We start from the raw sequence: 22,890 nt of genomic DNA on the forward strand, positions 1-22,890 counted from the left end.
TTAAAAAGGATTTGACAATGTGGGATTCATGAAACTAAAACCTCTGTAATTCAAAATACACTTTGAAGTGAATGAAATAGACAAAACACAAGCTGGGAGGAAATTACTGTAAAGTATTTATCAAGACTTGCATCAAGAATATATGAAGAACTCTTAGAACTCATTAGAAAAAATATAGTCCTGTAAAATAACACTTCATCAAAGAAGATAAACAGATAGTGAATACATTAAAAATGCTTGACATAATTATCAGGGAAATGCAATTTTGAAGCATAAGAGTTACCACTACACACTTATTAAATATCTAATATTAAAGACAATTGTGCTGAGTGGTTGGAGAAGAGATGGAGGAACTGGATGGGTACACAGCTGGTGGGGATATAAAGTGGTAGAATCCACCAGTCATATCCAACCATTCTTTTCCAAAGAAAAGATAAGTTATATAGCAATAGGAGGAATTTTATATCAGTGTTCTTGGCTATTTTATTTGTAAAAGCCCCAAACTGGAAAAAAATCCAAATGTCTATCAATAGATGATAGACAAATTGTGGTACATACATATAATGAAATGCTACTCAGCAATAAAAATAGATGATAGATAAACTGATGTAGATGAATCTCAAATTATGCTGAATAAGAGAAGCCATAGAAAATACAATATATTATCCCATACACATAAAACTTGAGGAATACAAAGCAATCTATTAAGATAGACATTTTGCTGGAGGAATGGGAAATTGGGGGGCAAGAAGGAAGGGTGACAAAGGGCAGAATTACCTAGAGAATGAGAATATTTTTGGACGTAAAGGATGTGTATATTGATTATAATGGTGATTTCATAATTTCATGTTAAAATTTATCAAATTGCACACTTTAAATACATGTAATTTATTGCATGTCAATTTTATCTCAAAGCTATAAGAAATAATATATTCATCTTTTTTCACTTTCTAAGATACAAATAGTATTCTATAAATATTTTTCTCTACTTCATTTTAAAAAAAATGTATTCTGGAAACCAGCTTTTAGCAGTATTTAAAATTATTTTCTTTCTTCTTTGGTTTATTCAACAACTTTCATTGATGACGGTTGTTTTAGCCTTTTGTGACCATCTTGTATTATTATAATTAATGCTTGAATAACATAGTTTTGTAAATACAAGTTTTAAACATTTGTTGTTGTATTCCCAGTATCTTTAGAAGTTAGGGCTGGGGGACTATAGCTCAGCAGTAGAGCACTTGCCCTAGATACCCTTCCCCAGCACTGAAAAAGTTAAAAAAAAAAAAAAAAGTGGGGCTGGGGATTTCACCCAATATTTTCTAGTACTTGTTTATTTTCTATTTTTACATTCATGTTTCTTATCCATTTGTAGTTTATCTTTTGAATAAGTAGAGAAAAATCCAATTTTATAATTTTTCATGTGGTAACGCTACTTATTAGAAAGTCTATTTTCCCCAAACTAACTTTTATTGTACCCCAAATGTCCAGTTGGTTCTGTTTCTGGATTCTCTATTCTGTCCCACAATCTCTATGTATTCCTGGGCTTGGACGAGGGTACATGAATTAATTATATAGTCTGCCCTCCCTGTATCCTTCATTGCTCTTCTTTTTCAGTGCTTTCCTGCTTATTCTTGTTCTTTTGAATTGACTGTATTCAAATTGACGACAGATTTTTAAAGATCCACAGATGTTCATTCCCTCCCCAAGTTAAACGTCCCCAGTTTCTTCAATTTTTAGCACGTGCTTTTCGGGGGCTATTCATGATTCTGTTCTTTTCCACAAGTCATGCAACCTTAAAATGTGGCATCCAGAAATGAAGCCACCGGCGTGGGGTGATAATGACATGATTCCTTAGGGTAAGGCTTTTTAAAAAGAGTGTCATCCACAATTGGAGAAAGTAACAGGACTGGAGTGAGCAGGGAAGGAAAGCCCAGTCCGAGCAATAGTCCTTTAGAAGGGAGCAGGAGAAGCTTCTCCTCTTCTGTCTGCACTTTTGGGGCAGGTACCTGGTGTCTCAACACATTGACAAAAGGGTTTTGCTCTGGGAAGGGCTGGGAGGCCTGACTTCCTCCTTTTTCCTAGTCTCTGCCTATAATCCCCTTCTGCTAGTTCCCTGGCTTCCTCCAGGGCCTTCTAAATCGCCGGTCCTCTCCCAGTTCAGGGGACAGATGAGCCTCTTTCCTTCTGGAGTCCTTTCATTTGGACTCTTCCGCTCCTCCCGCTGTCCCCCGCCGGGCTCCGCAGTTGGTTCTTTCCGCTCCCGGCCCCGCCCCTCGGCATCCTCCCTCTGCTCACTGCAGTCCGCCCAGGGGCTTCTTCTGATGATGCGTTTTACGTGCCTTGGGCGGAAAGCACTGCGGTGGAGGAAGGCAAAGTTCACTCCCAGTACCCGCCCCCTGTGCTGGGTCCTACCGAAGTAGGAAACGGCGAAAGAGAGGGTCCTGTGCTGTTCTGCAGGGAAGCGTCGCTTCCGCTCAGCTGTCCCTACACCATGGACTCAGTACCTGCCACTGTGCCTTCTGTCACTGCTTCCCCGGGGGACCCTGAGCTCCTGGGACCCCTGTCGGTGCTCTACGCAGCCCTCATAGCCAAGCTACTGGAGGTGAGGGTCCTATTTCCAGGGAGGGACCCCAGCTCTGGCAGGCGGGTGGCTGAGTTCTGGCAGAGTGGGTGCACTGACTGTCTCGGCGACGGAGAAATGGAGTGTGTCAGGCCCAAGGCTGGCAGGACGTGACTGTATTGTTAAGTGAGGCCGGTGAGAGTGTACTTGAGCTTTCCCCACTTGCATTTTTTTTTTTTTTTTGACGGAATAGAGGTGACAACCTCATGGTATGTTCCGAAATGCAGCCAACAATCCAAACAGCTAACGTTACTACAGGTTTTTTCCCTACGGAGACTGCTGGGGAATTGGGCCCAAATGACAGTTATCTCCTATTACGTGTAGAGGACGGTGAAAACAGGGAAGAGTAGGCAGGTGTTTACTGCACTGCCTTTGAGCAACCATTTAAAATTAGGCTTTGAATTTTATAGAAGGATGTTAAATTCAGAGAAGTTTATCTAAGCCAGTTGTCAAGAGTTGTCTGAAATCACATGTCACTTATCTGTTTATATAAGAGTGGAATGGAAGTAAGATTTAAAATCTTATACATATATCATCATTGTTTTTATTTGTTGCCATAAAATTAATTAGTTCTTTCATATATTTAAGTATTTGTCTTAAATGAATTTTTTAAATTATAAAAACCAGGTTATCTAAGAGAAAAGAATGATCCAGAGGGATTCTAGCCAGGTGTTAGACAATGTGATGATATAGGGCCTGTTACAAACTGGAAATGTATGCTCAATTTAAAGTATTTAGATTTGGGCTGGGGTTGTGGTTCAGTGGTAGAGCGCTTGCCTAGCATGCATGAGGCACTGGGTTCGATCCTCAGCACCATATAAAAAACAAAATAATGTGTCCACCTAAAACTAAAGATACATAAATAAATATTTTTAAAAAAGTATTTAGATTCATTATACTTGAAAACACTGCAAGCAAACAAAAAATATGAGACTGCCAGTATCCTCTCTCTTGAAGAAACTATTGGAAAATATTGAGGAGGTGGATTTCTGATGAGGAGGTTGGTTTAGAATTGCCATGATTCTTTGTGACTGTTTTGTTATAAATTTAAGGTTTCCCATTTCTTCTAATTTGTCTGTTTCAGCTGTTTACTACATTGCCTGATGATACTCAACCTGGAACTGATTTTTATGGACTACCATGGAAGCCTGTAGTTTTCACTGTTTTCTTTGGGATTGTATCCTTTGTCATTTTCTTTTGGAGAACTGCTCTTGTTGTGAGTAAATTAACTTACTTATACCTTAGCACATAAGCACAAGGATTATTTTATATAGTCACTGCCCCCCCCCCTTTTTTCTTTTTCAGTTGCTAAAACACAAATTAGTGGTTTAAGTCAAACTAACCTTATAAAATAATTTAGTGTGGGTGCATTTGGTAGAACTGGTAATTCTTACAGCCATCCTGACCAGTAGTTTCATATGTATCAGAAGTCTTAAAAGTGGGATAAAAGGTGGGATAGGTTAGATAAATATCCTTTTATGTAGCATATATGTCTAGTAATCTATCTTAAAGAAATAACTATGCTTTGAAGATTTTGGTAATGTTTTTCAATGGAACAGTGTATTAGATTGAAGACTTAGCACAACATAATTCATTTAGGGGTTATTGTATGTTCGATTAATGGAATAGTAGGCAGATTTATTTATTTCAAAGCTTTGAGGTACAGAAAATGCTCACAATTAAATGTGAAGTGGGAAAAAAAGCAGAAACTAAGATTTAAATGTTGATGAACTGTATGTTAATATAAACACATATAAACGGGGAAATGCTGCAAAGAAATACAGTAAAATGAGAAAAAGGAGATGAGATAATTTTTCCAGTCTTTTATATAAATTTTTCCCAGATTTTATGATTTCATCATATGTTCAGAAAATACCTTTTTATTTGAAAGTATAGATTATGTGTTGTCCAAAAATCCATTAAATGTTTTGTTCATTAAGTTTTTTTTTCCTGAGCAGAATTAGTCTATCTCTGTGTATGTGTGTACATATATGTATAAGTGTGTGTGTGTATATATATATATATATATATATATACATATGCGCTTATACATACTTATGTTTGTACTGTAGGTCATTCTGTTTCATAGTTATTTAACATAATTGGAAGAAAATTATTTTAGGTAAATGGACTTTGCATATGAAAAGCCTAACAGTTAAAGAGGCCAAAAGCATTGGATACAAATCTTTTCAAATCTGAGTGTTCTTTTTCTGATTTCTTAATTATTTCAGACATATCATTGTTAAGATAAGTTTCCTCTCCTTGTACAATTGAGTGTAAAATCTCTTAAAAAGTATTCCCTTCTTAAATAGAAGAATCGTTTGCCTGGATTCCTGTGAGGAATTTTCTAATCTCATTGAACTTTTTCTCAGCTAAAAGGAAAAAGGAAATAGAAGGATAAAGAGAAGGGAAAAACAGGAAAACGTTTTCTATTTCTCTCTCTTGTTTCTTTCATTTCAAGAACCCCGGTACCTGTTTCTCTTTTCACTAGGTTATGTGGGATCTGGTTCCTAGCTTGTTGCTCCTCAGTTTCAGCATTTGACTTTGGAACTTTAGTTCCTACCTTAGATGACTGTTTTTATGCTACTTCCCATTTTCCTCTGTTGTCATTTTGAGTAAAAGGTTAGCAAGGCTATGACATTAAAGAAATGTTCATTTCTTTCTGTGTTGGAGTTTTCTGAATGCAATTTCCTATTACGAAGATCCCATGGATGATCCATGGACACATCTGAGTATCCCATCACCATTTATAACATTTGAAAGTAATATGCTAAGTTACAAAGAAATTTAGTGATGTTTTAAAAAAAATTCTGCTTAGGTTTTATTATCAGGCAGTTTATTGCTGTCTTTTGGAAATGATTGTTTTTGTCCTTTCCAGAATATGTTAATTGTCATTTCTCTTGTTGCTTGTACATTTTCTTCTAGCAGTCTTCCCTTTCAGATTTCTTGCTATATATTTAGTGGTTTGCAGAAATAAGATGATGTAGCCTCTTAGTTTCTAAATTCAGCCAATAGCCAAATTTAAATTGGAGTTCTAAGATGTTTTCTGGTGAGTGAAAGTGGCATATCTTAGTACAAAGATTATGCCTTTAATATTGTTTCCTCGGATTCCTTTTGAATAGTCATTGTTTCTAGACTTTATCCTGGTTATTTAGAATTGTCAAGTAAATGATTTTGAGTACACACACACACACACACACACACACACATACACACACACATCTTTACTGTGAAATAAGGTACATATCTTAGTGTTTTTATGTCAGAGGCTATTTATGAAATATCACTACCAATTAAATTTAAAAGGCTTGTTAACCTTTACTTATTTTTAATCCTATAAATTATTATCCTGAACCAGAATGTTATTAAATTCTCACTTGGTTATGATTCTGACTGTTGTTTTAGGAATGCTGTTTCTATTGAGCAGATGTTTGACATCAAATTTAATCTTTTTTCTCTCTTCTAGGTAAAAGATAGAGTATATCAAGGTAAATTTTTAGGTTTCTTAAACTTGTAATAACCCTTTGTATTGGTGTTTGATGTGTGTTTTATGTATGTTAGAAGTAGATACAGTGACTTTTAATGTCTATTATCTTTTTTACCTCCTGAAAATTTTACTATTCCTAGGTTGCTAGCATGGATAATAGAGTGGATGATGATGGTTCCAGCTCTGAGATAGGAGATAAAGAGGAGGAACAAATTGTGGATAGGGAGATGATGATAAGTTTTAATTTGGGGCAGATTAACTTTTGAATATTGATGTAATGCAGATGTATTACATTTGAAGAGTATTTGTATGCTAATGATTTAATCATGCATTAAGTAATTGAGTAGATAATTTAAAGAACGGTAATGTGAATCAGTATGTTCTCATTTCTGTTTTTCTTTGCAAAGAATTAAATGATTCCATTTTCTGAAAAGAAAGTATTTTGAGAAGGGAGGAATATCAAGCTACAACACTTTACTGTATTTCCCATCTGCGAAATAAGCTTAAATTGAAATATCATTTTGGATGGGAGGGGTACCTGGGATTGAACTCTGGGGCACTCTACTGAGCCACATCCCCAACCCCCTATATTTAGAGACCAAGTCTCACTTAGTTGCTTAGTGTCTCGCTCTTGCTGAGGCTGGCTTTGAACTTGGGATCCTTCTAGCTCAGCCTCCTGAGCCACTGGGATTACAGGTGTGCACCACTGCGCCCAGCAAAATATCATTGTTCTTATATTTTTCTTAAATTTTAATAATTTTTATACTCTTATTGCTAATAAGCATAGATTGCTTTTTAAAAGCATAATACTTATGCTAAGAAGTATTTCCTCATAGTACCATATAACATGTCTTTGCTTTTAGTAGATTGAGTAATTGAATTTCATTTAGTGATTGTAATAATCTTGTGTATTTCCCCCTTTTAGTCAATGAACGGCAAATTTCCAAAAAGGTGAACAATTTCATGAAAGTAAATGAAGAACTAATGCAGAAATTGTCAAATTATGAACAGAAGGTATAATTATTTTTTTGTTTCTTTCTCCCTTGGTTCTAGCTTGAATCATTTCTACCTGTTTTAATTTAAAAATCGTATTTTAAAATTTTTGTTTCATTATTTCCTACAAATCATCCAAATTCTAAGCAGTCATATGTATTAAGTACTGCTTTCTTCTAGAAAGGGTCACTTGTCTGGAAGTAACTTGTATAGTAGCACTATAATTTGTGTATCTTAATTCTGAATGCTTTATTTACATAGATAAAGGAATCAAAGAAACAGGTCCAAGAGATCATGAAACAAAATATGATTCTTTCTGATGAAGCAAATAAATATAAGGTAAAAATCTCTTCTTTGGGGGGAATTACATTCTAAACTCAAAAGTAAATGTAATGAGTGAGTAATCTTGACACCTTTTTTTTCCAGGATAAAATGAAGCTTCTTGAAAAAGCGAAAGAACTTCTGGATGAGAGAGCTAAAATTCTTCATGTTATGTTAGAATCTGAGAGAGAACAGAAAGCTAAGAATCAGGACTTGGTAAGAGTTTTGCTGCTAAGTGTTACTGCAATTTGGCTTTTGAAAAATTTTGTAAAATTGGTTAAGTTGAACTTAGTCCAGCTGTTAACTAAAGTAAGATTAGGAGTCAAGGAAGTTGAACCCACTTCTGCCTATTTTGTGGAACTTTTAAGTATTGATACAACAAATTATTTTTATGGGCCTAGGAAATATTTTTATTCTCAACCTTGGATAATTTTCATATTGCTTTGCTCTGCCCTTGGAAACATGCAGAACAACTAAAAAAACTATTGTCCAGTTGAACGGTATTTGTTTACTTTTTACTTGAAAGAGTAATGAATTAATCAATTTTCTGTACTTAAAAAAATTTTACTTACATATTTAATTTTCAATTTCTATAAGTTTCTGTAATTACATAAAAGTTGCAAAAGATAGTAGAGAGTGTGTTCTGAAATATCCTACCCCCAAGTAAGCTTGATCACCTAGCTGAGGTAGTATTTATAAGATTTCTCCACTGTAAAAATTCTTTCCAATCCTTTTCATATTGTATTCTTTGGAAGTTACCATGCACAGCCCACAGTTAAAGTATGAAGAGTTACAAGCTCAGGATGCAGCTCATGGTAGAGCACTTGCCTAGCATGCATGAGGCCCAGGATTCAATCCCAGGCATTGCAAACAAAGATTGCAGAGTTATGTCCTCTTCCTTAAGGAGCGAGTATCTTTATAAATTTTTTGGAATTCTTCTGTATGTGAGATTAGTCTATTATTCCTTAAATTTTATCATTTTTTACTTCAGATAAGAAAATTTTAAAAATGATCTTGGGAAATTTTTTTCTCTATCACTAGAAAAAAAATTACTAATTTGAACTGGTTTACTTGAAACAGTAATTAATTAGTTAATTTTCTATGCTTTAAAACATTTTATTTACTTATTGCATTATGATTTTCTATACTTTGACCTTTTTTTCTGGTTATCTCATAAACAGTAAGGTTGTGGATGCCATGAAATATTTATGACTTCATTTCCCTCATCTCTTTCAGTTCTTGATTTTTTGCTTAGTCCAAAGCTGGATCCCCTGCATTTACCTGAAATGTAATGGGATGGCTTGACAAAAATTTTGTTGTGTTTATCTTTTTTAGTATATATATGTGTGTGTGTGTGTGTGTGTACACACACACACACACACATATATATCAGTATTTCTACTGAAATCATAATGCATATTTTGTGTTCTGTTTTCACCTGGCAGATAAGGGAAAATAAGAAATCTATAGAGAAGCTTAAAGATGTCATTTCAGTGAATACTTCTGAACTTTCAGAGGTAAAGCTGCCAACTCTTGCTAACGGATATTAATACTACATCTTATTTTTGTTGCAGACCAAAAATTTGAGGTGTGCTAAAATGTGCAAAAAATGAGAACTATGTGATGTCTGGTTTGGGAAAGTATAACTTTGTTTTTTCTTTGGAATTAATTCACTAACTGTAGTGTTTTGCATTAGCTTCAAATTGTCCTTAATGAAGCTAAGCTTCGTGAAGGGAAGGTGAAGTTGGAATGCTGTCAGCTTCAGAAAGAAAATAGCATGCTTAAGAAGAAGAATGAACAGGTAAAGAAAATTTGATGTCATCCATAATGTAAACTAGAGAAGTGAATATCATATCTTGTATCTTTCTTGGATCTGTTTCTGAGGTAAGGAATATTCATGTAGGACCTTTTCTAGATATGCAATGCTCCCCAAATTGAGTGCATATATATGGTCTCCATCTGTTTTGGATTTTTGGATTATTGCTTTTCTTATCAAATGTCAATCAGTTATTAACTTGCATAGCCTCAAAGAAACTTTTTAAATCAGAAAATTAAGTATTTTATGATCCTCTTTTGAGTAGTTACTGATTCACCGGCCAAGGGAAGATTACATGATAAGGAATCTAAATTTAGGAGACAGTCGTATGTGCCCAGCCATTCCTGCTGGAGGTAAATTATTTGAATTGGCAGCAATTTTCTGGGGAATGCAATAAACAGGGTCAACTTCCTGATAGCTCTGATGTTCTTACTGCAGCTGTGAGAGTTGGGGCCACTCTGCCCTCTTCCTTAACCAAGGTCTCAACCCCCTCGATTGAGGCAGGCCACTGAGGAGTATGGCTCTCTATTTCTTTGTCTAAGTCTTGTAGTCCTGATATATCCAGTGCAGAAACCCCTCCCTAACTCATAGGAATTCATGTGTTTTCACTTTTCAGTTGCAGCAGGAAGTCAAAGACTGGAGTACATCACACACTGAGCTCAGTGAACAAATGAAATCATTTGAGAAGTCCCAGAAAGATTTACAAGTAGCTCTTAGTCACAAAGATGATACTATTAATGTAAGTTTATACTCCAAATACATGTTTCATCTCATGAATTCTCCTGAAATCTTCTGAATTAAAATCGAGAGTCTTCCAACCTTTTGCTTCTTTTCTAGGCTTTGACTAATTACATCACACAGTTGAATCGGTTACAATGTGAATCTGAATCTGAGGATCAAAGTAGAGATGAGTCAGATGAATTAACCAATGGAGAGGTAGCAGGTAAGATCAGTCTCAGGGAGGTTGAATCCTTTTTTGCTTTCCTGTCTTTAATTAAGTATACAGATGCTACTTTTCAGCTGGCTGAATTTCTTCTTAAGCTTCAGGGTTGTAGACACATATCACTGGATCTATAGATATCTCTGTTGCATTGGCAGAGGTGGGTTGCTGGGGTATAATATAGCAATAGGCATGTGAAGAACACTGACTTTTTCTATCCCATTGAAAACTAGTAAGTACACTGCAGCTACAATAGTCACATCCTATACCTCTAAGTATTGAACATTGTACAGTAAGAGAAATTTATTTCTTAACTTATGCAGATGATACTTGATTTTGATACTCATCATCTCTATGGCTCTGTGGTTTTTTAAGACAGACACAGTACTTTTATTTATTTTTATGCTGAGGATCAAACTCAGTGCCTCACACATGCTAGGTGAGCACTCTACCACTGAGCCACAACCCCAGTCTGAAATTCACCTCTCTCTTTTTTTCTTTTTTAAATCTAAGCTTGCAATTCTCTTAAAAGTCATTAGTCTAATCAGTTTAATTATTTAATTGATTTTTTTTTCTTCTGGTGTTTGAACACAATCATTCTTTAGTTTGGGGAAGTTAGGAGAATATAGAGTTAAAAGTAAGGAAAGAAAAAGCTAAAGTCTTTTGTTTTTTAGGTGATCGGAACGAGAAGATCAAAGATCAAATTAAGCAGATGATGGATGTCTCTCAGGTATAGTTCTTTGTAAGAGTCCCATAGTGCCTGTGAATTCTTCCTGTGCCTCACTTTTAAGAATACCTCTCTTTTCTGCAATTTTTAGACACAAACTACAATATCAGTAGTTGAAGAGGATCTAAAACTTGTACAACTTAAGCTAACAGCCTCGATGTCCACAAAATATAATCTAGAAGGTGGGTTCTTCTTGAGAAGACATTGCCATGTTGGAAAGACTTAAAATTTTATTGGAAAGATAAAGAATGGCTTCTTGCTTTCATGCTTCTTACTTTTCTTGGCACTACTCCCTCAAACAAGTTCTTAAGTCCTTGTACACATATAGAGATAAGCTGTTTTATCCTTTACAGACCAAAAAAAGAAATTAGAAAGTGATTGCAATTCACTACGGTCTTCTAAAGTTGGACTGGAAGATGAATGCAAAACTCTTAGGCAGAAAGTGGAGATTTTAAATGAACTCTACCAGCAAAATGAGATGGCATTACAAAAGTAAGATTTTCATTGTTTGTTATTGTTATCACTGTGTGAACTAACAGATAATTTTATCTTTTCTTAAGATTATTTACAATTTCTTCTAGTTGTAATAAGTAGAGATTTGTCTTTTTTCCTTTGTGTTTTGTTTCCTATAAGTTGCATTTTTCTTTCCATCGTCAGTCTTAAGAGTCCTGAGGTAGTTGGAACCATAAACTAAGGCTGTGAGGACATCGTAATCAATTGTCAAATTCATATGAAGGCAGGAAGTGGTAAACTGGTATTAACAGTCACTGATTTGGAGATACCTCTCAAAGATCTAGACCCTTTCTATGATCCCACTATTTATTTTAATTACCTTTCATTGTGATCAGTTATGTAATTCTAATGTTTTGAACTTGTATCTCTAACTCTGGACCTTTAAAAATACTGAGTGATTTGGAATGACATGTGTTAGTAGAATAAAACTTCAAAAAGGAATAATATTTACTTATTGATGGTACAAGTTTTGGACTTGAATATCTGAGATGTTCACACTAAAAATTGAACTGTGGCAAGGACCTTAGGAGTTATGATTACAGAAGTACTTGTTTGTAGTATATATTTATATATTAATCTTCTCAGTGTGGAGCTAGTTATTTTTTCTTTTGTGGAGCTAGTTAATTTTCTTTTCTAAAATTCTTTGATCTCCAAGCGACCTTTTTAGAATCTCGAATTTTTGTTCAGGCCAGTTCTAAATGCCTGGCCTGTTTCAAAGAAACATTTCTCATTTTATCACTTTTTTTAAAAAAAGAACACTTGTTTTCTCTGCCTACTAGTAATATGAATGACCTAAATGGCAATTAATTTTCTTTGTAATGCAGTTAAATTGTAGCACTATTTTCCTCAACTCCTCCAAAATTCATTCAGTCATCATCTGTGGTTTGTACTCTTTTTACTCATCCCCAGGTACTATGTTAGTTCATGCCTGTGTCATCTTTTCTGTTTCTAACCTAGGTGATCTGTCTTCATTCTCCCTTATTTATATTTTTATATAATTTATTTCAAATTCTTAGTAATTTTCTCTATAGCCGCTTGAGTGGACTTTCTAAAATATAAGTCTGTCCATGTCAATATGTGCCTGTGGTTTATGAAGAATTTGCTTTCTATTTGATGACCTGTTCTTTTTTTCTTCCTTGTATCTTTTTAATAGTTTAAATATTTTTAATCATTTTCCTCATCCCCTGTATAAGCTTGATGTAATCATAAATTATAATGGAATTATAATTATAATTTTATTCATCTTCTCATAATTTAAAGGCCATGGTATATATTCTGGATTTAATAAAAACCTGACATAGATTAATAGGTTTATTATTATTATTTTTTTTATGGGCTTTAAGTAGCTCCTGAATCAGATAACTGTTGTGGCATTGTATGTTAGTACTTCATATACTGTGAACTCCACAAGACATTCATTCAATTTATACACATATTTAAAGTTTCTGTAGTTCTGCATTCTACACTGTTGGTTTCTTATTTGAAATTATTTTCATTCTATTTGAACATTGTCCTTTAATGATAGATTTGATTAGTGTATCAAAGGTAGTGCAAGGATAAACAGAGAATAGTATTTTATCCACTAAATATTGCTACCTTTATAATCTGTATTAGGTTGACATGAACTTCATGATTAGAGTTAAAACCAGTTTCCATTTTTGAAGGATCTTTCTTTTGGCTACTGAATTTTGACTGTTACTTAGTTTTAGCAATTTAAAAATATCCAATTAATTACCATCTGTTTTAAATTTTTTCTTTAAGGAGTCCATTATCATTGTTGTTTGGTGTTATCCCTCCCCTAGTTCCTGTAGTCATTTCTCTGTTTTTTTAACAGTTGTATTGGGAAGTGCCTAGGTGTAGTTTTCCCCACCCCACCCACATTTTCCTCTTGCAGTTATGTTGCTTGGGACCATTAAACATTTCTTGAATTTTCGAGTCTTTTTCTAAATGTTGATTTTACCTCATTCTCTCTTCTGATTATAATAATGCGTATTAGAATTTGGTTTCCCCTGCCTCCTACATTCTGGATTTATTTCTTCTGTATATTTTCTTCTGACCTGTCTTAAAAGTGCTAGGATTTATTTTACTTCCCAAATCTGCTGCTAAAATCATTCATTGAGTTTAGGATTTTAAAAAGTTCAGGGTTTAAAATATTATTTTAGTTGTAGATGGACATAATATTTATTTTATTTTTTATAGGACTTTTTTAAGAGAGAGAGAAAGAGAGAATCTTAATATTTATTTTTTAGTTTTTGGCGGACACAACATCTTTGTATGTGGTGCTGAGGATTGAACCCGGGCTGCACACATGCCAGGCGAGCGCGCTACCGCTTGAGCCACATCCCCAGCCCGACACAATATTTTATTTATTTTATGTGGTGTTGAGGACTGATCCCAGTGCCCTGCACATGCTTCACCACTGAGCCACAACCCCAGTCCTATTTCAGTACTACAGCTCAAACCCAGGACCTTGAGCCATGTGCTCTACTATTGAGCCACCTCCCCAGACTCCTTGCTCTTTCTCATAAGGGACTAGTGTCTTACTGTTTTCCAAGCCATCTTTAATCTCATCATTCTGCCTCTGCCTCCTGAGTATCATCGACTGTAGGTAGGTCACCACACCCAACTATTTCTTGGTTTTATAGTTTCTAATCCTTTGACAAAATTCATAATCTTTTTTTTTCCTCTTTTGTGGTGCTGGGGTTTGAACTCAGAGCCTTGTGCATGCAAGGCAGCACTCTACCAACTAAACTATATTCCCAGCCCTGAAATTCATAATCTTGACTTTACCTTTTTGACTATATAAAGCACAGTGATTTTAAAACATGTGCGGATAACCCCATTAGGTGGTTTCCTTTTCTGTGGGATTTTTTCTCACAGAATTTTGTCTTATGGAGTGCCTGGTCAGTTTTGATTGGCTAACATTGTTGTGATAATTATAGATGAAATTTGAGGACTAAGATGAAGTTATCTTCTTATAGAAAAGTGTTGAGGTTACTTGAGTAAGATTGTCACTTTAAACTTAGCAATTAAGATAATTCAAAAATGACTTGTCTTTTCAATGTTTCAGTATTGTTCCTTTTGGATTTTTTGCCTGTTCATCACTTAAGTGTGCAGTACTTTCTAATCTAAACTCAAAGGCTAGGGCTTTTATTAAGGGTCCCTTTATTTGTAGCCCCAAACACTTCTTTTTTCCTCTAAGCCCAGGAATTTGATGAAGGCTTAGTTCAGACTCATTATATCTTTGTGTTATCTTCAATATGTGGGTAAACTTAGGAGAAAAGTACCTCAGAGTGCCAGCCTTACTTGTAATTCTGAGATTCCTTTTTCTAATGGATCTTGGCCACATACATATATCTTCACTGCCTTTTTAGCTTGGATCCTTTCAAACCCAATTTTATATTCTTATAAAGATGTTTTAATTGTTCTTAGTGCTCTCAGACTAACTCTTTGATAATTGGAAACAAAATTCTCTCTGTCCTTCAAGATTCAGTTTTCTCCATATTCCTTCTTAAGCCAGTGGGGAAAATTATTATATTCCTTTAGGCGTCATTTATACCTGAAACAGTGAGCTCTTTTATTCTTTAGCATCTTACAAGGTAACTAGTATATTATAGCCACTCATAAAATACTCGCTGAAGAATTAAATGAGAAGCTATATAAGAATATATAATCCCCTTTTTCTATTTGGTATCAATAATCCTTTTTTACTATAATTCTTCTGATTTATGGAAAATTAAGTTTCAAGTTAATTATCTTTTGAATTGGAACTATGGCTAAAGTAGTACAAGTATAGCAGAAAATAGTATTTTTTAAATCATTAAATGTGGCTACCTTTGTCTCAGTAGATGAACATCTTGAGTTTCATGATCAGAGTTAAAACTTGTCAGTAGATAATACTCTGATCGTGGGTCAGTTTGGCTTCTTTTTCTGGTTGACAGACATTATCAAAACTCAGATTTGTCTTTTTGCTTAATTGCAATTCTTTTGAAATAGATATCTAAAGTGTGAAAAATGTTCTGTGGTTAATTGCATAGCTAAAAGACATATTCTAGAAGATTTTTTCTTTGACTGCTTTGACTGACTATATCTTTATTATGGTACCAGTCTTGGATTGAGAAAAGAGTTCCTCCATGACAAAGATATACTTAGTGTCCTACCCATGGCAGAAACGAGAAAAGAATTATCCCCTGCTTTATCCTAATATGTTTAATGATGTTAGGTTGATCAGTCCTGATCTTCCACATTGAAGTAAAGTGAGTTTTTATTATCTTACACACAGGATACTTGCCCTTGGGGCACATGTTGTTTTCACATTTATTTTATTTACTGGTAAGTAGAGAATTAAGAGGAGAAGTTAGAAAATGTAAGTGATTTGCCAGAGTTTGATTTACAAAATTGCAGGTTTGAATTCCTATTTTATGTGCTTAAGCATTTTATAGAATTGTGGGAAGTGATATTCACAGAGAGAAACTTTTGATTTGATAACTGGCTTTATTTTAGGAAACTGAGCCAGGAAGAATATGAGAGACTAGAAAAAGAGCAGTGGCTGTCAGCTGCAGATGAAAAGGTGGTTTCCGCTGTACAGGAAGTTAAAAATTACAAGTGAGTTCAGTTTCTAAAGGAGGGTGTCAATGTCTAATGAACTAGTGTTAGCTTTCTTTTTTAATCTTTTTTTACATTATGTAGATAGAAGAAAATAGCATGGAAGTATAAATAACGAGAGGATATGAATACATTCAATTCACACAGGAGAAAAAATAAATTTCAACTTTACAAATGAAAAATGTTAACAAAAATTTACTTATACCCAATGGGCAAGACCATAGGGAACTTGGTCAATGCAAACAGTTTTGAGGGTTTTGTATGTTGTAGTAATTCTTTAAGAAATCAGTTTGCTGTGTGATGTATCGAGACCCACAAAAGTGTGGCATTTGATAGACTTTGGAAATCTTCTATGGATATAATTTGAAAAAAAGGAAAAAAGTTTTAAGGAGGAAGATATTTCTAGCAGAATTACTTGAGAACACACTGATAAACAGTTAAGGAAATTATAATTTATCATTCAAAATCTCTAGCAATTAAATGATAAGGAAGTTATTAGTATTAGGTTTTTATTTTATTTATTTATTTTTGGTGCTTTACTACTAAGCTACATCCTTAGACCTTTTTTTTACTTTGAGACAGGGTCTCAGTTGCATAGGTTCCCACTTAATTGCTGAGACTGACCTCGAACTTGTGATCCTCCTGCCTCAGCTTCCCAATCATTGGGATTACTGGCATGTGGCATTGCACCTGGCCTGTAGTATTAGTTTTGATCACACTGGATTCATATAACTATAGAAATGTTTTTCTTATGTATGATAAAGTCTTTAAAAGTATAGATGATGGAATAAAGGGAAAATGGTCAGAATGTTTCAAATGTTATTCAATTGTTGTAATTCTTAGGCGGAGAATTGAAGAGATGGAAGAAGAATTACAGAAAACCGAGCGCTCATTTAAAAACCAGGTAGTAATTAATACTGTCCTGTAGTTGCAGAATTCTTTGATATCTAATACAATTATAGGCTATTATAATGAGTCCCTAAAAACATATTTTTTAATGTGTTGTCCTTTTCAGATTGCTATGAATGAGAAGAAAGCTCATGATAACTGGGTAAGATTTTTTCCCCCTTTTCTTTATTTTGTGAATAGCCTACCGCAACTGAATTTGAATATTTTCTCTTTAATAGCTCAAAGCTCGGTCTGCCGAAAGAGCTATAGCTGAAGAGAAAAGGGAAGCTGCTAATTTGAGACAGAAGTATGTGATTTTGGTATCTTACTATATGTTTTATAGTGTTTTAAGGTTATGCTAGATATTATCTATGAAGGAATAGATTGCTGTTTCATAATTCAGCCCATTCTTTCTCAATATTCAAGACTATTGGAAATGGCCCAAAAGATGGCACTGCGGCAATATGAACCCGTGATTGTAAAACCTATGCCGGGAAGACCAAATTTACAAAATCCTCCTCGGAGAGGTAGGGGACACTTTGTAAAAGGAGCTATTTTATTTCTTGGTGCAGAATGTATGTAAATTACTTTTTATTTCTGTGTGTAATGGTTATGAAATAATCTGAATGATTTGCTAAAGCGGGAGGTGAGGGTTGGTGTCAGGGAGAAGGCTGCCTTAAAGTAGTAACATGGCATTGTTGTCTTTAGGTCCACTGAGCCATAATGGCTCTTTTGGTCCATCCCCCGTGAGTGGTGGAGAATGTTCCCCTCCACTGACAACAGAGCCAGCTGGGAGACCTCCTTCTGCTACTCTTAATCGAAAGGATACGCCTAGAAACGGATTTGGTGAGCATTCACATGTTGCTTTATAGTAAACTGCTTCAAGGTTTTGTTTTTTTTTTCCCCTTTTGAATATTCTAATGAAAACATAGAATTTGGGCCTGAACAATATATAGAAGATAATTTCGTACTTTATCTTAGTGAATGTTTTCTGTAAAATCTGTTCTAGAATAGAAAACATTTTTTTTTTCCTGGAGGTCCCTGTATTGTTTTTTCCTTTTAAATTTTACACTGTGAAGTGTAAACCTTTATCTTTAAATTAAATCTCTATGGTGTTCCTTTCCCAAATATTATAAAAGTAGTCTTAAACTTTATGTAGCATACATATTTCCAACATGAAATACTGAGTCTTATTTCCAATTCTAAACAGGACTGTAGTCTTGGTAAGATTGGAAGTCAGGTTATACAGACTAAAGAAAAGCCAGCCTATACATACTTCAAGTCTATAGCTTAAAGTTTAGGACCAGTACTTATTAATCTGCTGTTCTATCAACCCAAGGCAGTTCTTTATTTTACTTAAGTCTCTTCATAAATTGTGATTTACGTATTGGGCAACCCATTTTTTTTAAAAAAATATTTTTAATTGTAGATGGACATGATATCTTTATTTATTTTTTAAATGTGTGCTGAGAATCAAACCCAGTGCCTCACACATGCTAGGCAAACACTCTACAACTGAGCTATGACCCCAACCCCTGGGAAACCCATGTTTCATGTTGCTTTCTAGTTATTGTTGAACCCTGACCTGTCCACCAGTGGTTTATTTCTTCTGAAAAATACATACAAGGGCTCTGATCTTCCTTTCCCAAGGGTCAATGGATGGACCTTTACCTCGTACTGGTCTTCTGAGGCATCTGGGAAACCCGTTGCCTCTGGTAAAGGGACCAAGTAATTTCAAAGAATCTGTAATTGTGGATGGAGGATTTTTATTCTTTTCATGTTAGAATAAGTCTGAATCCATTCTTTGATCTCTAACAGACCCAGGATGTGGTCCAGCTCACATGAACAACAGCTCCAGAAGTTCTTCTCCAGCTAAGGTGACAAATGAGGGCAAGGTAAGTTCTGTAGTTACTGTGAATCATGTGGTCATGCAGGAACATGCAGCTTTCCTACAGTACTTGCTCTTTGCTTTATCCTTCTTTGTGTTCTATTTGTACTATCCCATTTGTTTTTTTAAAAAGCAAACTGTTCCCCAAGAACCTGAGACCCCCTCAGTCTCCACCATTACTTCTTTGACTGAGCATCCAGTTGGAGTAAGTACTTAGAGGTTGAGAACTGAATTGGGTTTTATTCTGTGCATTTCTGGAAAGGATATTCAGAGCATGACACTGACCTTGTTTGCTTTAAACTGCATGCAATATTGAGCTTACTTTTCTCCTTCACTTGGGAATGTTGCTTAAGTGTGTACAACTATAATGAACTACAGAATGTGAAAAGTTATCACTCTAACTTTATATGGTGTTTTGTGTTGAATGTTCTAAGGCAAAGTAAATTCATTATAAATTACATAATTCATCATTTTTATTTTTGTTTGGAAGAATGTTATTTAAGAATTCCTCCATTTGTGCAAACCCTATTTTGAGTGATTTGAATTAGACTGGTATCAGATTTTCTGAAAGTGAAATACTGTTTCAGTGAAACAATGATAATCTGAAATGACCTCTTGAGCCAGTCCCAAGAAGTGGTCTCATTTGTTCACATAAGTGTATTCTCTTGTAACTGTGTTGCTATTATATCTGGTAGGTCTTCTGCAGCTCTATAATAAAATAAATTTTTAATTGTTTAGTTTCAAACCCACTACTCATAGGAAATGATAAATCAATATCTCAAATGGTGTACAGTAAATGAAAGTAAATATTAAAGCCTTGTCTTCCTAATTTGTGTGTATAGCACTGTGTTGGAAAATACTTCTCAAGTTCCAGTGTATATATATTCCAGGAATATACATCTCTGGAGAAATCTAAGGGCAGCTTAGATTAGACCCCAAAACCCTTTGTAGTAGAAGATTTAAAAGAGAGCAAAGACCCATTGTTAGAGAGGAGTAGAGGTGGGAAAAGCATGGCTTGGAGGCAAACCTGGGATTGAGTTCCTTTAATATGCAGTGTGGCCTTCAACAAATTATGATATTCCATTTGCTTTTGTTCCCTCTTATTTAAAACAAGACAGTCTACTTAAAGATCTCAGAGGTTGAATAATATATGAAAGACTTACTGAAGATACTCTGAATAGTAGCTATTATTACATGGGTAGAGAATGGATTTTTCATTTTATTCTGTTCATTCTTAATATGGAAATAATGAGCTATTTTGATGAAAGGGAAGTGATGGGGAGGGGGGGACTCCCTTTGAAATAGATTGTAGTGAACACAGCATGACATACTGGTCAGAAATCACCTCTGTTAATAACCTCTGCCAGTTCTCTTGCCTTTCCCTTTCCTGTGCAGATATAATCAGTAACAAACTGCTCCCTCTTGTGGCATCCTTCCAACTTCTGTAAGCTGTCAGGGGGAATACACAGGAGGGGTGGGTAGAGTTTTGTTGCACTGATGGTGCTCTCTGGACAGGTGCCTGTTTTGGGTTTTAGCTCTTATTGGTGTTGGTACTTTGTCTTAATATATAGGAATTTTAAAACTTTTAACTGCTTTCAAATCTTAAATTGCAGGTTCATATGGCTATGAAAGGGCCCCCTCCTTTCTCAGGGGTACCCTTCATGGGCCCCCCGATGGGACGGCCTCCACCACCTCCCATTTGGTATGGACCGCCACTTCAGCTCGGTGGGCCTTTTGGGCCTCGGCCAATTCCTCCACCATTTGGTATGATGATCTGAACAGTAGTGATTGACTTATAAATCACATTCATCTTTCATTTCTATTGCTTGCTAAAACGGTTGCTATCTCAGGTCTTAACAATGAAAGGATAAAGCTGAGTACATTTTAACTTTTCCTCCAGTTTTCTGGGACATATGGGACACTACATAATCTTATACTGAGATAGGCAATAGCTATCTCTCATAGACAAGGATAAGGGGCTATATACAGAAAAGCCAGAAATATTACTTCTGCAGATGTTTGTTGAAAATATGTTGATATGCACTGCAATAGATGGAAAGGTGGATGAGACACATGCCATAACTTAAAATTTTGTCACAGATATGAAAATCCTATAACATAAAGTTTGTAATCACCCATAATGGAAGCATAAGCAGTAGATTATAGAATATAGAAAAGGAAAAGTCAAACCCTCCTTACCTTGAGAAAAGTCAGAGGGAAGTGTTAAAGAGGAGGATTTAACAGTGACCTAATAAATGTTGCTGATTTAATTAGGTGGCTGTGGAAGGCCTTTTTCAGGAGGGCATGCACCTTGATTCTGATGGCATGTGTAAAGTCCATGCTGAAATACTTCATGAATTTTTAATGGATACAGTAATAAATAGTGGGATTTCCTTTTATCAAAATTTCTTTGATGTAGTAAAGTTCTTATTTCATAATCTATCATCTTGTCATGGTAATATAGTACTTCCAAATATAAATGGAGCTCTTGTGAGATAGAAATAATTCTGCAATTATATAGTAGGGAAAGAAAAAAGACAAGCCTGGAGCTAGGTAGAGCCATGTTTAAATCCTTAATATGTTGCTTCATGGCTGGTTGGTCAAAGGCTATAACCTAAACTTGTTCCATCTCAGTTTGCCTCATCTAGCAAGTCAGGATGTTCACCAGTTGATGTTCTAGGCTTGGGAGAAATTAAAGACTATATTAACATACTTGAAATCACCCTAGTTCAGAAATTTCTGGGTATTTACATAACTTTCTTTTTATTTTCCAGGTCCTGGTATGCATCCACCAATAGGCTTCAGAGAATATGCACCAGGTGTTCCACCTGGAAAACAGGATTTGCCTTTTGACCCTCTTGATTTTTTTCCAGGACCCGCACCAGCACCATTTAGACCTTTAGGCTCATTTGGCCCAAGAGAGTACTTCATTCCTGGTGCCCCATTACCACCTCCAACTCATGGTCCCCAAGACTATGGGCCACCACCTGCTGCAAAAGACTTAATGCCTTCAGGCTTTAAAGATGAACCTCCACCTACACCTAATTCTCAGAGTAGTGAGGGCCGTTCACAGGAGTTAAAACAGGGCCCATAAAATTAACCTCTGACACTTAGTCAGAAAATGGACTATGAACTATTCATCAAGTTAAAGGATTATTGGCTTCAAAATATAAAAGTTTATTTTAAATGGTTTATGTTTTTAGAATGAAGCTGCCTTGGCGCAGTATACATTTTGAGCCAAAATATTTTCCCCCTAAATATCCCCCACTTAAGCTAGAGTATCCTTCCAAGTTTAAAATGTGCAATAAGGAATACCTTTGTTTTAGTTAATGTAGCATATACAATTGCTAAATGATTTAGAATGTCATAATTATGGACATTTCCTGTGGAAATGCTTTAAGAACATGTATTTCCATTATCCTATTTTTAGTGTATTCCAGTTGATAACAGAGAAATGGTGTTTTATAAGCTTGATTTTTTTTCTCTTTCAATATCTGGTCAAAGAGACTATTACACTAAAAATGTTTACTCCAAGATCATACACTTCATTTTCCTTCTTGCTGAAGTTCTTTGTTGTAATAGTTCATAAAAAATTGTTTATTAATATTTCCCAAGTGTCTGTTGATTCATTGGATCGTCATGAGACTTTGTGCCATTGGGGAAGCATGTAAACTCACTCTCAGAACTGAAGATGGTGACTTGACAGCATATTCCCTGTTGCTCACTGTTAAGGAGGCTGGACCTTGGTCAACGGTGGACTTCTACACAGGATTTCTTTTACTTGTGAGAAGTCTTGTGGCTCTATTTTTGTAGCACATTCATGTACTTTTTTCTAACCACTGTCCATGTGAGAATGGTTTTCTGAGAATGAGTTTACATTAGTAGCAAGAGTTGTTTGACCTGAAGTTCTACTGCTTTTGCCATTATTGCATTATAACAGTAAAATATAAGGTGGTATGTTGTGTCTATAAGAAATAAGGAAATTTCTTTTTAAAAATGTACACAACACACTCTTCTCTTTCCCATACCTTGCCACTGATTTTCAAGGAATATGATAAAAAAATTAGAAAAGTATAATCCTCTAAGAATGAA

General features: G+C 35.1%; 2 protein-coding genes across 2 annotated transcripts in view; both read left to right on the top strand.

Moving 5' to 3' along the window:
- The window catches only part of LOC308640149 (transport and Golgi organization protein 1 homolog), a 22,923-nt gene extending 16,532 nt beyond the window's left edge, over positions 1 to 6,391 (top strand). The window contains exons 4-5 of the mRNA XM_081312161.1: positions 3,705 to 3,836; positions 6,087 to 6,391. Coding sequence (XP_081168287.1) covers positions 3,705 to 3,836; positions 6,087 to 6,137 — 183 coding nt within the window. The 3' untranslated portion in view covers positions 6,138 to 6,391. The remainder of the gene's footprint in view (positions 1 to 3,704; positions 3,837 to 6,086) is intronic.
- Positions 6,257 to 22,309, top strand: LOC308640142 (transport and Golgi organization protein 1 homolog; the record flags this gene model as incomplete). The annotated part of the gene is made up of 20 exons (XM_081312156.1): positions 6,257 to 6,344; positions 7,033 to 7,121; positions 7,527 to 7,637; positions 8,867 to 8,938; positions 9,118 to 9,222; positions 9,854 to 9,976; positions 10,075 to 10,180; positions 10,852 to 10,907; positions 10,996 to 11,086; positions 11,258 to 11,396; positions 15,921 to 16,022; positions 16,866 to 16,926; positions 17,038 to 17,073; positions 17,150 to 17,217; positions 17,337 to 17,437; positions 17,619 to 17,756; positions 18,729 to 18,805; positions 18,932 to 19,003; positions 20,412 to 20,562; positions 21,573 to 22,309. 20 exons carry the CDS (start codon positions 6,257 to 6,259, stop codon positions 21,890 to 21,892), a joined length of 2,106 nt encoding a protein of 701 aa, XP_081168282.1. The 3' UTR covers positions 21,893 to 22,309.
- Between the last annotated feature and the right edge of the window lie 581 nt (positions 22,310 to 22,890).

This window comes from Spermophilus citellus (genome assembly GCF_964194105.1).
Source record: "Spermophilus citellus genome assembly, contig: SCAFFOLD_149, whole genome shotgun sequence".
Lineage (NCBI taxonomy): Eukaryota > Metazoa > Chordata > Mammalia > Rodentia > Sciuridae > Spermophilus > Spermophilus citellus.